Below are 13,621 nucleotides of genomic sequence, written 5' to 3'. Positions count from 1 at the left end.
TGCCTCCCAACTCAGGCAGAGAAGTTGGGCACCTATTAGAAAACCAGGAGGGCTGAGCCTAATTGCAAGGACCTTTCTAGATTTCGATACACCCCTGCAGGTCTGGATATGGAATGGGTGGGGTTGAGCATGGACATTTTATGTAAGCTCACATATGATTAGTTTTAACATATCTACTGATTGAAAACCTACTCAGAGAAAGAACCAAAGTCAGCAGTTAGTCTCAGATACACTGGGATATTTAAAAGGTTGTTGACTCTTAAAGTAAGTCTCAAGATGACTGTATTCCCAGATGAGGAAAGATCTGAGTCCCAATACGTTATAGTAGGAAGTAAATACTTCTTTTGTTACCAAAGACTCGAATCGACTTAATTATTCCCTGTAAAAAAGAGTATAACTAAATGTATAAACATTAGTTCATTACACTAAGAAAAAAAAAATCCTTCCGGAATAATGCTGCCTCTTGAATTTCCACTACAGATCATTTTCCATTCTCGATCTATCCATTTCTCCGAATAGTTTTGTGAAATAAGTAATATCATGACTTTGGAAACTTGAGGCACAGAAACATAAGTGACAAAATCCACAGGCCTAACCTTGCTTCCTTTTCTTTCTAAGATCTGATGTAACTAAATTTTTATCCCATGTAAGATTCAGTTGGACTGAGCGGAGTCACATTTCTTTGTTGAGACACTTTCTGGAACCTTCTCTCTGTCACTAAATAAACTTTAAATACAAATGAAGAACTTTTTTGTTTCAGGGAAAAGACTTTTGTTCTGACCCCAGAACTTAGTCCTCGGAAACTTCGAGTTTTACCTTTTGAAAAAGCTTCAGTATGTCATTACCATGGAATTGAGTAAGTTTCTGATTTATACTTAATTTTTCTGCTTGTTGTTGATGTAGCTTATCTTATGTGAGTGTGAAGAGTGACTATAATAAGAGGTATTGAGGTACATACAAACCAAACAGAAAGTATGTCAAAAAACAAAACACTACGTGCACAAATAATTTCTCTTCTATTGAAAAAAAGTTATTTGATGATTGATCAGTTTTATAGCATTTGAACATCCTATTATTAGTTACTAGATATTTTAATCAAAATTATTTTGTCTCTACATTATAAATGAATGTATTTACACTACTAGTCACATTCATTTTCCCTGGTCACTAATTACATTGCAGTTACTCCAGAACTATTAGATAAAATGTGTTCCCATCTCTAACATGTTATTTATGCGTGCATTTTAATAGAATTTTAATTGACCGATTTGAATAAAATTTCAAAGGATTCTCTTGCTTGAAAGCAGTTTCTGAGGGCATGTACACCTCTACCTTTTCACAAGGACAAGAAATGGAATGATGATAATATATTTTATGACAAGTTCTCAAGACCTTAGTAATTCATTTTGCAAAATACATTCTTAAAGTAAACCATTATTTTATATTGATTTTTCATAAATTAAAATAGAAAAGAACTTGATTTTACCTTAGTTTTTAGAAGCAAGTTTAAGTTTATAAGGGAACAACTGAAATATACTTTTTTGACTGACTTGTGAACTTAATCTGTATCTCACACAAACCTTTAAAATACTTGCTGGCAATCACTCATTCGGGAGCCAGAGATACAAAAGACTGTAAAATAACTATTTCTGCCATTAAGAAGCATATACTCTAGTAGAGAAGAAAGGAAGAAACACATGATTTTAGTAGAGTATAAGTGATGTTAGAATATAACTGCCTGGTAGATGAGACAAATAAGGATCAGGAACTATCTGAGAGAACTTCAGAGAGGACGTCTGAACTAAGTCTGAAGGAGTTTCCCTGGCAAAAAGGGATTATCTAGGGGAGGATCGAGGTACAGAGTCTAGAAAGAGGAAATAGCATTTTTGTTTTTTAATAAGAGTAATAATAAGTATTTTGTATTATGAGACCAAATCATGAAGTCGTAAAGATCACTGTTGACATGGCAGGAAGACTGATCTTTTCTTTGAGGCAGTAAAAACTCTTTATTCCTAAAGCACAAAATTACATGCTTGGGTTTGTTTCATTGAATGAAATCTCATTGTCCTTTAATGAACTCAGCTATTTCAAGCAAGAGATGTCGAAAGACTAAAATATCATCAAGACAGTGAAAATAGGAAGGAGAATACAAACTTAAGAGCTATGTAAAGAACTTGAGAAATCGATTAGATTTTGGGGGTGAGAAAGGGAAATAAGAATTTCTTTAGTGTTTTTAACTTAGGCACATTAGGTGGCTGGTAGGGGAATTTGAGAAATATAGAAGGTCACCACCCAACAAGTCATTCTAGGAATTTTTAGGTTCCTGGCTATATTTAAATAATATTTATTTCATTTAAGGAATATTGATGTAAAGTTTAACTCTAGAGGCAAAATCTTTAGTTACTTTATTTTCAAGCATCAAAATGAAACTCCCATTATAATCACATGCAAAAAAAAAAAAAGATACCTGCTTTCATTAGGTTTTTTTTTTTTTTAAACAATTGTTCTGTATGCTTCAGTCAATGAATCAAAATGAGGAAAACTAAAGAGTTTAAAAGAGCTATACGGTCTACAGCCATGCTACCCTGATCAAGCCCTATGCTGTCTGATCTCGGAAGCTAAGCAGAGTCGGGCCTGGTTAGTACTCGGATAGGAGAGACCACCTAGGAAGACCAGGTGCTGTAGGTGTAAAAAATAAAAAATAAGGGATTGTAAGCTGACAAGGTCCTTGTAGTCTGTGAGGTCAACCAAGGGTTGCCTCGCCTAAAAAATAAACAAACAAACAAATAAATGAAAGAGCTATATGTATTGAAAAAGAGAGCAAAAGAAGGCTTTTGTTATTGTTGGTTTGTAGAGAAGAGACCAGAAAGGCTATCAGAAGCAGTGGGAGAATTCGTGAAATGGCCAGTGATACACTACATATAAAAAGCATAGTTTTTCTCTAACCAGCCATTTCCAATTTTAAACACAATTGAAAAGAACTTATGCCAGATAACAAGTAAAGCCATAAATATTAAAAGTAATCTTAGAAAGAAAGGTAGAATGGAAAAAAATTGCAGGTGTTTATAATACATTGATTTATTAAGCTTAATGATTGTACACTGAGTTATGTACACTGAGTTATTACTCAAGGCTATTGTTTGCAGTGTTATTTAAAATAAAAAACATGAGAAACAATGTCTAACGTGAGGGCTTGGTTGAATAAATGATAGTGTATCCATAAATTAAAATTCTGTACCCCTACTGGAATGGCTAAAATTGAAAAGACTGATAAATATTAGCAAGTATATGGAATAGTCAGAAATCTTATACATTGTTGGTGGGAGTAGAAAATGATATATTTACTTCAGAAAAGGATCTGGCAGGTTCTTATAAAACTAAACATACTCAGACCCTATTTCTCAGCAATTCCATTACAAGGTATTTGCCTAAGAGAAATGAAAACATAACTTTGCAAAAAGACCTGTATGAGAACGTACCGAGCGTTTTATTCATGATAGCCCCGTCTGGGAACAGCCCAGGTGTACAGCAGGAGAAGCGATAAATAAACCAGTATACGCACACAGAGCAATACTGATCGGCAATAACAAAGAACATACAGCATTAAGCCAAAATGTTAAACTTCTATCCGTCTGAGTGTGGCAAAAACAGTTGAATTTAAGGACTTTAAAATGAGCAACAAAAATAAAAAAAAATGAGCAACAGCTAAGAATTAATCATTTCTGAAAGAAGTCCCATATGAAATGCTAATTTAAGTATAACTGGTTCTAAAGATAAGAATTTTAAATTGTTTTGTTAACAACAGGCAACTCAGAGACAACCCCTGAATCATAAAAAGATAAGAAATGCCATTTGTTCGAGCTTTTTGTTTCTGATAATTGAGGAAAGAATTCCTTATTTGAGAGGATTATTGCTTTTCCTATAATGTCAAAAAGTTAGGCATGTTTCCCAAATAAACTCGAATTTAGCTAAACCTTTTGTTTAAACTATTCTTATTTTTAGCTGTATACCCTTTTGTGCAGTGATTACAGATTTAACTTTTTATTTGATCTAAATTTACCTTAGTCAAATTTAAGTGGGAGCTTCTTTTTTCTAGGACAGAAAAATTTGATTAATATGTTTTTTTCTCCCTTCTTTTTGATTTTATTAAAGACCTAGAAATAAGCAACAGAAAAGTTTATAATAAAAACCAGCAATTCCTTTCTTTATTATTTCCTTCCTCTGGTCCCAGTTTTCAGAAACAAGTGTTTTATTTGTTTGATTTAAGCTTCTCTGGTGGTTGCCTCTCTTATTCTAAAGGGTACCTTTCGTCAATATTTATTAATATCTCCATATAAAATGTTATTGACTCTTTACTATGCAATATGAGGATTTGGTTTCCCTTCTCAATTTGAGTTTTCTGCTATTTATTTTTATGTATTCAAATAATATATCCAAACTTCTATTTCTTATTTCATCAACTATAAAGCAATACCTCTCCCATTTAATTTGATAAGAATTTTAGAGCCTTCTAATCTGTTAGTGGAACCTAATAAGCATTTAAGATATTTTGTATATAAGTTGATCCTGAAAGTTGAAACAGTAAACAGTGATTATATTATTATGATCAACAATAATGATCAACTCTCCTGAGAAAAAGTACTAGTATTAACATTTTCTTTGCTACACGGTCAAAATATCAACCCCATGAAACATGTTTTTTCCTCCTTTTTAGCCCTACAAACTCACTGAAGCACTGATTTGAATGGAATAAGCTATAAATTCATTTTAACTAATGACTGAAGCATCCATCACATAACCATGTTTTGATTATTTTTCTTAAAATGCTATATAGTCTTCGTTATTCTGAGCCTCAGCTCCCTACTTTTTTTCTGTTGATTTTAGTTTACTATAGGCAAATTCTAATGGTACATACAAATTTATAGAATTCATAAAAAGTATAATCTTCATGATCATTTTAAAATATTAAATTAGGAGTTACTTGAGCAGTGTTTATTGGTCTAAATCAACATAGAGCTATATTAATTCATTTATACACATAAAATGTTATGAGATTCTACTTCATTATAAAAGAACAGCTTTCTTCTCGTCTACTATCTACCTACCTCCATAAGCAAATAGACAAATCTAGCTGTGACTCCTTTTAAAAAAAAATAAATTTATGCTCGTTAAGCCTGGGACTGAGATTAAACTAAGGAAGTTGCAGAAGGTGAGCACAGTGAATCCAGAAACATGCTTTTTTTCAAGAAGATTCGGGTGCTTTGTATGGGGGCCTGTTTATGTTAAACATAGATTGTGTAGTAGAAACAAAATCCAAGTGAAATTTTAAAGTAAACATGCAACCACAAAGAAGTTCTCCCTTCCTCTGTTGCTGTAAGACTTCAGAATCCTTGAGCTCTTTCTCTATAAAGAATATTTGGAAAAAGTATACCATATTAACTCAACTTCAAATCTGTGATTCTTAAGGCAAAGCAAAGATATCCACTGATGGATTGTTAGTTTGTTTTTTCACTTATCTATTCTATCCTTGGGTGTAGGATACTATTGATTGTAAGATGCACTGTCGTCTTTAACAACTAATTAAGATCTACTGTCAAATTGTGACAGTCAGTTGCTCACACCAGCCTCTTGTTGCTATGAATTTCCTTTGATCTATTCCAAGAGATTTGGCAGTTTCTGGTGCTTTCCTTGGCATTGCTTGGTGTGTGGTAGTCAGTATCTTGTCTGTTTTGTATTTACAAGACAAAAATGGCTTCATTTTACAGGTATTTTTCTTTGGACACATAAAGCATTTAGTTATTATTGTTTTGCAAGAAAATATGGAATCGATGTCATTCATCCAGCAATGCATATTTACTTCACTAATATCAAATATACACTCTGCTACACTGTGTCTGCTCCTTTCTTACTTACTAAGTAACTTGTTTCAATAACTAATCATAGTATAATCTTTTTGAAGACATTTTAATGGTAATTAAAGTCAACATACAGTGCACATAATTCCTTTGAAAGGATGACATTATGGACAGCTGAGATCGAGAGATATTAAAAATGAAAGAAAAAATTCTGCAGCTTAGTATCAGAATTTTAGAGTAGAGGAAGATACTCATTTAGAGTCAAGATATGCATCTTTTCTCTCAAAAATTTCCCATAGGCTAATCAGGCATTACATTGCTCATGCCTAGAACTTTCTTAACATTCATGGTCCTTAATTTTACTAGATTCTTTCAGTTGTGCATTATAGAAGTAGGACTCTCATTAGTAAGCCTACGGGTTACAGTTGATATTTAATGAAATATGTTTTGTTAAACAACAAATTTGAGAAAGAATATCAGGGAATTGAGAGACCCCTCGGTTCTAGTCTCTGCTCTGCTACCAGTTAACATTTTGATGTAGGACCTTAGTTTTCTCCACTGTTAAACTATTGGGTTAGAGCAAAGGTTTTGCAGTCCTAGCGACACTTTTGAATCTCCTGGGCAGCTTTTAAAAAAATGCCCGTGGCTGGATTATACCCAAGACCGATTAAATTAGAAACTCTGGGCATGTACACCAGGTGTCAATATTTCTTAAAAGTTCTTTGGTTGATTCTAACATTAGGCCATGGGTTGACCTCTGAGTAAGATGATCCTGACGATTTACATGAGAGATAATATACTAAAATGGCTAAAGTCAGACTTTGAAGTCACCAACCTGGGTTTAAGACCTGGCCATGCTGTGCAGTATCAGCATACGATAAGATTTGCTGTGGTAGAAAAGAAACTTAATGGTGGTGGTGGTGGTGGTGGTGATGACGACGACAACGACGATGATGACGACGATGACAGTGGTAATGATAATGACAGCAGCAGCATACATTTATTGACCGCTTTGCTTGCATGTTCTATGTACTGATTCTAAGTGCTAACTTGTATCCATTCAAAGAATTCTCACAGTAGCACTCTGAGATAACTGCTATAAATCTCATTTTGCAGACAAGGCAACAGAAGCATAAAGTTAAGTTATTTGGCCAAGTTCACACAGCTAATCATGGTGGAGCTAGATGTAAATCTAGGAAGCCTGGCTCCCTAGTCTGTACCCTTAGAAATCAAACATGAAAGTGTCACAAGGAAGAGAGGAAGTCCTTAAAACCTCCATCAGGCAATTAGATGTTAGGGTAATGATACACTCCTTGGGAGTGGACCAAAAGCTTATGGACACAAAATCTGGTTTCAGGGAGCATCTTAGAATTTTACAGGCGGAGAGGACGGATAACAGAAGGTTTTAATTTGTGTAGCCCCGCCGTCACGTTGTGGAACCATTTGTTTCCTTGGTGCAGCTGTAGCATGGGAGAAAGCGAAAAGCTTTCCAAAGTCACACATCTCATAGGTGCTTTTCCTGAAATGCTTATTTGCTGTACTTCACAACGTGGGCTTTCTTTACATCTCTTATCATTCATGGAGCCGACATCTCACTGGTTCCTTGAATCAGATTTAGCTAGAAACCAGATGCACAGAGACAGCCAAAGTGTTTGAAGGAAAATCTGGCAATCGGTCAATAAGGTGGGAAGAGAATTTCAAAGAAAAAATTCAGATATTCAGAGCTATGTTTGGTAAGCCGGTTTAGGATGCCTTTATACCCTTTTAATCTTTGTGTTGAAAATAAATTTGCCCTTTCTAACAGAAGTCAGCATTTCGCATTGCTGCGTATCAGCCATGCTGAGAAATCAGAGGTTGGTAGAGATTTAGGAAGTATTAAAACAGCAACTGTATTATTTTGAAAATAAGCCAGAGGATTAACTTAATCTATTGCCCAGAGTCAAAGAGGACTTGTACTTCAGATTTTTAAATCTTTCGCCGTGTCATCTAGCAGGCTAGGAAAAACTGAACTTGCGAGGGAAGTCAGCCATTCACTCAACCTTCTAACAAATATTAGGAGGTTAGGTAAGAACTTTTTAGGTAAATGTTTTGCTGTCTTCTAATGGGCAGGAAAAAGCCCATTGCTGTCACGAGGGCTTTGATTTTAATGATCTTTCTCTCATTTAGATATTGCTTGGATGACCGAAAATCTTTAGAAAGAGATGGGGGATTTTCTGAACTTCAGTCTCGTCTGATCCGTTATGAAACTCAGACCACCTGCACCAGAGACAGTTTCCCAGTGCCCACGATGCTGAGCCCTCTTCCATCGCCGGCAGCTTTGTCAGAGCCTGGAAGTGTCCCTGACGGAGAAGCTTTCCAGGGAGAACTCCGGACCGAAGTATCCCGGTTGAAAAGGAGGTTAAATGATCAGAACTGCCTTTATCCCAATAAAAGGTCATATATTAAACACATAAAGATATTAAGTATCTTTTTTATTACTAAATTTATCGAGGTGACATTGGTTAACAAAATATTAAATATCTTGACAGAAAGTATTTTAGTCCCTAGGGTAATTTTTTTTTTTTTATAGTAGCCTTTTATATTTTTAAGTTGCTTTCTGCATAGATTTTGGATTAATTCCTCCATACCAGGAATTTTGTTTTTATTGTGAGCAGCTGACGATTTGCTTGTATGATAAAAAGAAATGACTTGGAAAAAACACACTATTTCTTGCTTTATATGCTAAGACAGTCCATTAGCACCACGGATTGTAAAGTCTTAAGCATGGAATGCTGGAGACCTCATCCAACAGGGCGAGCGGCGCAGCCGCCCTGGGAGAGAGCGTTGGGGATGCCAGGCTCCCCTTAGCTCTTCCTTCCCTCTCACTGCTTCCTGCCTGCGTTGGCCCCTTAAAGAAGGGGTTCCATGAGGCACCATTTTAAAACCATTCGTTCCACATATAATACAGCTTTTAAAGCCTACGTAAAAATATATTATGTGAAACTTTCCTAGATGCTTTTTTTCCTAGGTAAGTAAAATGTTCAAATACTTGAAATTAGAAATTTAAACTTCTAATTTCTATTGAATTTATGTATCCTTAGAATCTTTGTCAAATTTAGGTCTTTGGCATCGAACACCAGTTTTAAATTCTTACGGTGTTTAAACCTTTCAAAATGTTTGGAATACGTGAAAGTGAAACTTTCAAATCTTTTTCTGAACAGTTAAAAATATTAGAATACTATTTTCCTGATATGGAATAACTAAAATTATTTTCATGAGGACTTTACAAATTCATGGTATTTTTTACACCCAGTAAAGCTGAAAAGGAAATCCATCAACATTTGGGATACTGTATTTTGTAACAAGATTTTTTATTTCTGACTTGTGATTAATAAAAAAAGATATGTGTACCAGAAAACAAAGTACACTATAGTCCTTTGTTTAGCAGAATTGAACAATATGAGACCCTGTCTTGTAAAAGGAAATTTAAACATGAGGGAAGATTAAAGCAAGAGTTAGTTTTATAGTTTTATTTGTATTTGTTTTAACACTTATTTATTTTTGCACAGGTAGTTGCATACATACAGTAAGTATAGGTGATGTTTTCTTTGTCAAAATTATTGTAATAGAAAAGTATAAGTACTTGACAGGTGAGTATCAAATCTATAAATAACATCACCTGGCATGCTATAGCTGATTTATGCAAGAAATTGTAAATTGATGGGGAGGGCGCCAGTATGACTGTTACTTTTTCCTGGTTTATTATTCACTGCCTTCTATGTTTTAGTCACTCATTTGAAGAACTAGGGGAGCAACTATATAAGATGATGTCGATTGCTTATTTAAGGCAGTAGTAGTGAGAGATTTTGTTTGTTCTTCTTGGGTTTCTTTTTCAGTGGATATAGTTGTAAACATTTAGGACAGAAAATGGAACTCATTGTTCATTTACCTAATCTCTGTTTTTGACATTTTTCCCCACAATAGACTTGTGAAATCTGAAAGTTCAGATTCTCTTCTTTCTCAAACAAGTGGCAATTCTAATCATCACCACCATGCAGTGACTTCCAGAAAGCCACGGGCAGAGAGATCATTATCTATGACTGGTCCATCTGTTCCAGTTCTTAACTCTGAAACTCCAAAAGTCACTATAAAGGCCAGTCCAGGTCAAAAAAGTGTGCACGAATCAAAAGCATTAAGGCAAATTAAGGAATCAAGATCACAGAAACATACACGGGTAAAGATTTATTTTCTGTCTTTTTTAGTTCTATGTGGGAAGAAATTCCTTTATTTGATTCATTTAACACATATGTCTAAAAATTTTATGAATGAAATTAAATGTATCTATAATTTACTTTAAAATAATCCAGTGCAGAAAGGATAATTGGAAAGTGGGCGGGAGGGGTATAAATGAAACAGAATTAGCCACAAATAGATCCTCCTTGATGCTGGGTGATAACGTTGAGATAGGCATTTGTTATAAAATGTTCCCTCTACTTCTCAATGTTTGAAATTTTCCGTAATAAAAAAAAAATAAAGACACATCTGTATATGCCTACCATGTATAACTTATGCTCAAATTTCAGTTCAGAACTCATGATTTGAATTCCTCTCTTAAGATACTCCAGTCATCTTTTGCCAATAGATATTGTCCTGTGACACATGTGACCATGTAAATATTTCAGATCTATAGTCTTCTCAACTGTTTTGTATTATCTGTTGTTAGCATAGCTACACGATTGTATGGTTCATAGAACTGAACTCTAAATGTTTGTACCTTTTCCAAGGAATATTATTTAGTCATATGTTATCTTCTATTCAAGATATTGAAAGAAGTGGTTACTGAAACCCTGAGAAAACACAGCATCACTGAGGCCCATGAATGTTTCGCTGCCTGCAGCCAGCGTCTCTTTGAGATCTCGAAGTTCTACCTAAAGGTACAGTGTCCTCTCTGCTAATGGCAAAATTGAGGTCGTCTTCTCATGTTCCTATTTGGCTGACATAAAGTAATCTTTAGTGAGTATTTCTCACATTCGTTACTTATTATTTGTTTCCAATTTTTTAAAAAATGGAGATAGAAAAATTGGAGCCAATATATTTTATATTTGATTTACTTGATTTTGGTCCCCATATATAGAAGGCTACGTTTTGATTGGTATCCTCAGTATTTTCCTAACAAGTCTTTGACTTGAATTGATAAGCTTCAAAATATGTTTAATTAGTAATAATAGTATATAGTAAAAGGGCTACTGGACTGAGTATCAAAACACCCAGTTTTTATATTTGGATCCATTATCAGCTAGTTGTATGACATTGAACAGATCAGCCACTCAGATGACAGTTTTCTAAAACTTAGATGGTGTTAGGTTATGTTCAGTTTTAAGATTTTTCTGTCTCAAATCACAGCTTTACGTGGGTTTCTGTTTAAAATTGCAGATTGACCACATGTATTCAGTTCCCCTCCTTTCTAAAATCTCCCTAGAAAAACAGTGTTTAAGTACACACACACACACACACACACACACACACAAAACCAAGAAAAAAGGAAAGAAAAAAACGTGGAAGTTTTTCAGTACATTATTGAATAATAGGAATTACGCGGAAGCATGGTGTAGCAGAGTAAAAGTTACAACCTAAATGCCCGCCTAGTAGAATGCCAGTGAGAGTCAAACCAGTTCAACTGACACAATCTCTGTGATGCTCAGGATTCGAAGCCAACAGGTATCATGGAAAGCCAGGGACAAGGTGCCAGGTAGAAAAGGGGAATTACATAGAGATCTGCAAAGTGAACTGAGAACTTTCCACTTGCTCCACACGGGCTTCTCCCACGATGTTAACTACAAGGGACCTCACATGTAGTTCTCTCCCCGCCTCTGTGACAGGGCAGGAAATAGTCTATGGAGGAAAAAGAATGGGAAGCCCCAGTGAAAACACCAGCTATCCCCCTTAGCACCCACTTTGTAAAGCCACTAGCAAACAAGCTCTGCATAAAAGACAGAGCTTCCAATAAGATTTTCAGTGTCTCATTTTTAATTATGACTGGACGAGCCAGGGTTTAGCAGACTTGTGAGGAAAGCTTCTAATCCGAGTCGTCAGAACATAAAGGACAATATCCAGTTTATTTAATAATGGCTGTTCTCCGTAATTTACTGTGCAAGTTGTAAAATGCTGTATTTTGTTATGTTTAGGATCTTAAAACTTCAAGAGGTCTATTTGAAGAAATGAAGAAAACAGCAAACAACAATGCTGTACAGGTAAATAAATTATTCCCACAAAACTACATTCAGTTAAATTGCCATTTTATTTCAGGATAGCTGTGATGCTATTACCTATGCAGTAAGAACACTCTTTAAAATACTTAGTAACGGACTTACACAAGCAGAGTATTTAGTAATATTTACTAGGCTACTCTGAACAAAAGAGTTTCTGAAATGGTATTAAGAAAGAAAAATTTCAAAATAATCCAAAGAGTTAGAAAAATTAATTTTGATTAGTTATTTTTAAAGTTTGGATTAATTTCTTTCTAGTGACACTTTGGAAAGCTTTTCTGATAAAGAGAGAAAGTAGATCAGAATCTTTATCTTTGTCCAATGTTATTGGACTTTGTCCGGTTATTCTACTCTGCATTAGAAGCAGAAAGTGCTCTTCAGTTAGAAAATAAACATGTTTTTAAGATAAAATATGTCTTAAGAGTTTCCCTTGTTACTTTTTATTTTAAAATTTCTACCATTTTCCTTTAACGTTTTAATAGTATCTTTTTCTATCACTTATGTTTTTAATAAAAATGAACCATAATCATATTTTTTCTCTCCCTAGGTTATTGAATGGGTATTAGAAAAGACAAGCAAGAAATAACATATAATTTTCTTTGGAGAATTATGAATTGGACAGAGCTATTGCTTACTACTTCCTTTCTTAGTTTGGACATTATAAACAGATTTCAAAGTTTATTTAAAGAATAGATGTTATATCTCTAAAGACTTTTATAAATATCACATATTTATATAGAGTTTTGAGAATGCCCAGTTCATGTATTTTACTTGTATACCTATTGTATAGTTTCACTAAACTTTAATTTTTAAAGTTGGCATTTTTATATATGTTTTAAAATTTTTACTCTTGGTTATTTAAATATTTCAATAAATAGGAAAAGATATCTCTTTACTTCTTGGTAGATATGTTCATTGTCTCACCTGTTTAAATTACTGAGCCTCAAGTGACACAGTGCAAATGGCTTTTCTCATGTGTTCCAACCGCATGATTGATTAGACGGCTCCTGACTTGGAAAATATGGGCAAAAAATATTCACGCAGATAGCCTTCTTCCTGTAAGACCAGCCTAGAGCCATCACTGTTGGAGCTACTAATGTTTATTTGGGATCAAAAATGAAGAAAGGGCAGAAATTGTGAAAATAAGACATAGCAACATTGACTAAGAACAGACTCCCAGAAAAGAATATCTTTTCCCCATTGTAGAAAATCTGGAAAATGCAGCAAGTACAAAGGAGAGTGAAAAAAATTCCACATGGCCCCCACTGTTAATATTTTTTTAAAAACATTATTTTTAAAATTTTTTCAATATCGGGGTCATATGTGTGTATACATTTGTGTTTATATGTGTATGTTAATTTATAGCCTGCTTTTCACTTAATGTGTTATGAATTTTTTATCAATATTAACCCCTGTATAATATAAATGAATCAAAATTTGTTTTATTAATTCCCCATTGTTGAACATATAGGTTCAGTTTTTCCTGTTATAAATAAAACTTTAATGAATCTTCCTAATGCA

At 34.2% G+C, this 13,621-nt stretch overlaps 1 protein-coding gene across 2 annotated transcripts in view; it reads left to right on the top strand.

The window, feature by feature from the left end:
• MTBP (MDM2 binding protein) overlaps positions 1–13,621 on the top strand; it is a 62,679-nt gene extending 49,058 nt beyond the window's left edge. For both annotated transcript variants that reach the window (XM_025050095.1, XM_006916585.3), the window contains 6 exons: positions 761–856; positions 8,022–8,288; positions 9,819–10,068; positions 10,655–10,768; positions 12,020–12,085; positions 12,648–13,621. In XM_025050095.1, coding sequence (XP_024905863.1) covers positions 761–856; positions 8,022–8,288; positions 9,819–10,068; positions 10,655–10,768; positions 12,020–12,085; positions 12,648–12,686 — 832 coding nt within the window. In that variant the 3' untranslated portion in view covers positions 12,687–13,621. The remainder of the gene's footprint in view (positions 1–760; positions 857–8,021; positions 8,289–9,818; positions 10,069–10,654; positions 10,769–12,019; positions 12,086–12,647) is intronic.

The sequence above is a fragment of the Pteropus alecto genome, unplaced genomic scaffold, assembly GCF_000325575.1.
Source record: "Pteropus alecto unplaced genomic scaffold, ASM32557v1 scaffold164, whole genome shotgun sequence".
NCBI classification, from domain to species: domain Eukaryota; kingdom Metazoa; phylum Chordata; class Mammalia; order Chiroptera; family Pteropodidae; genus Pteropus; species Pteropus alecto.
The sequence above is the reverse complement of the archived record's forward strand: the minus strand, read 5'-3'. Positions and strand labels throughout refer to the sequence as shown.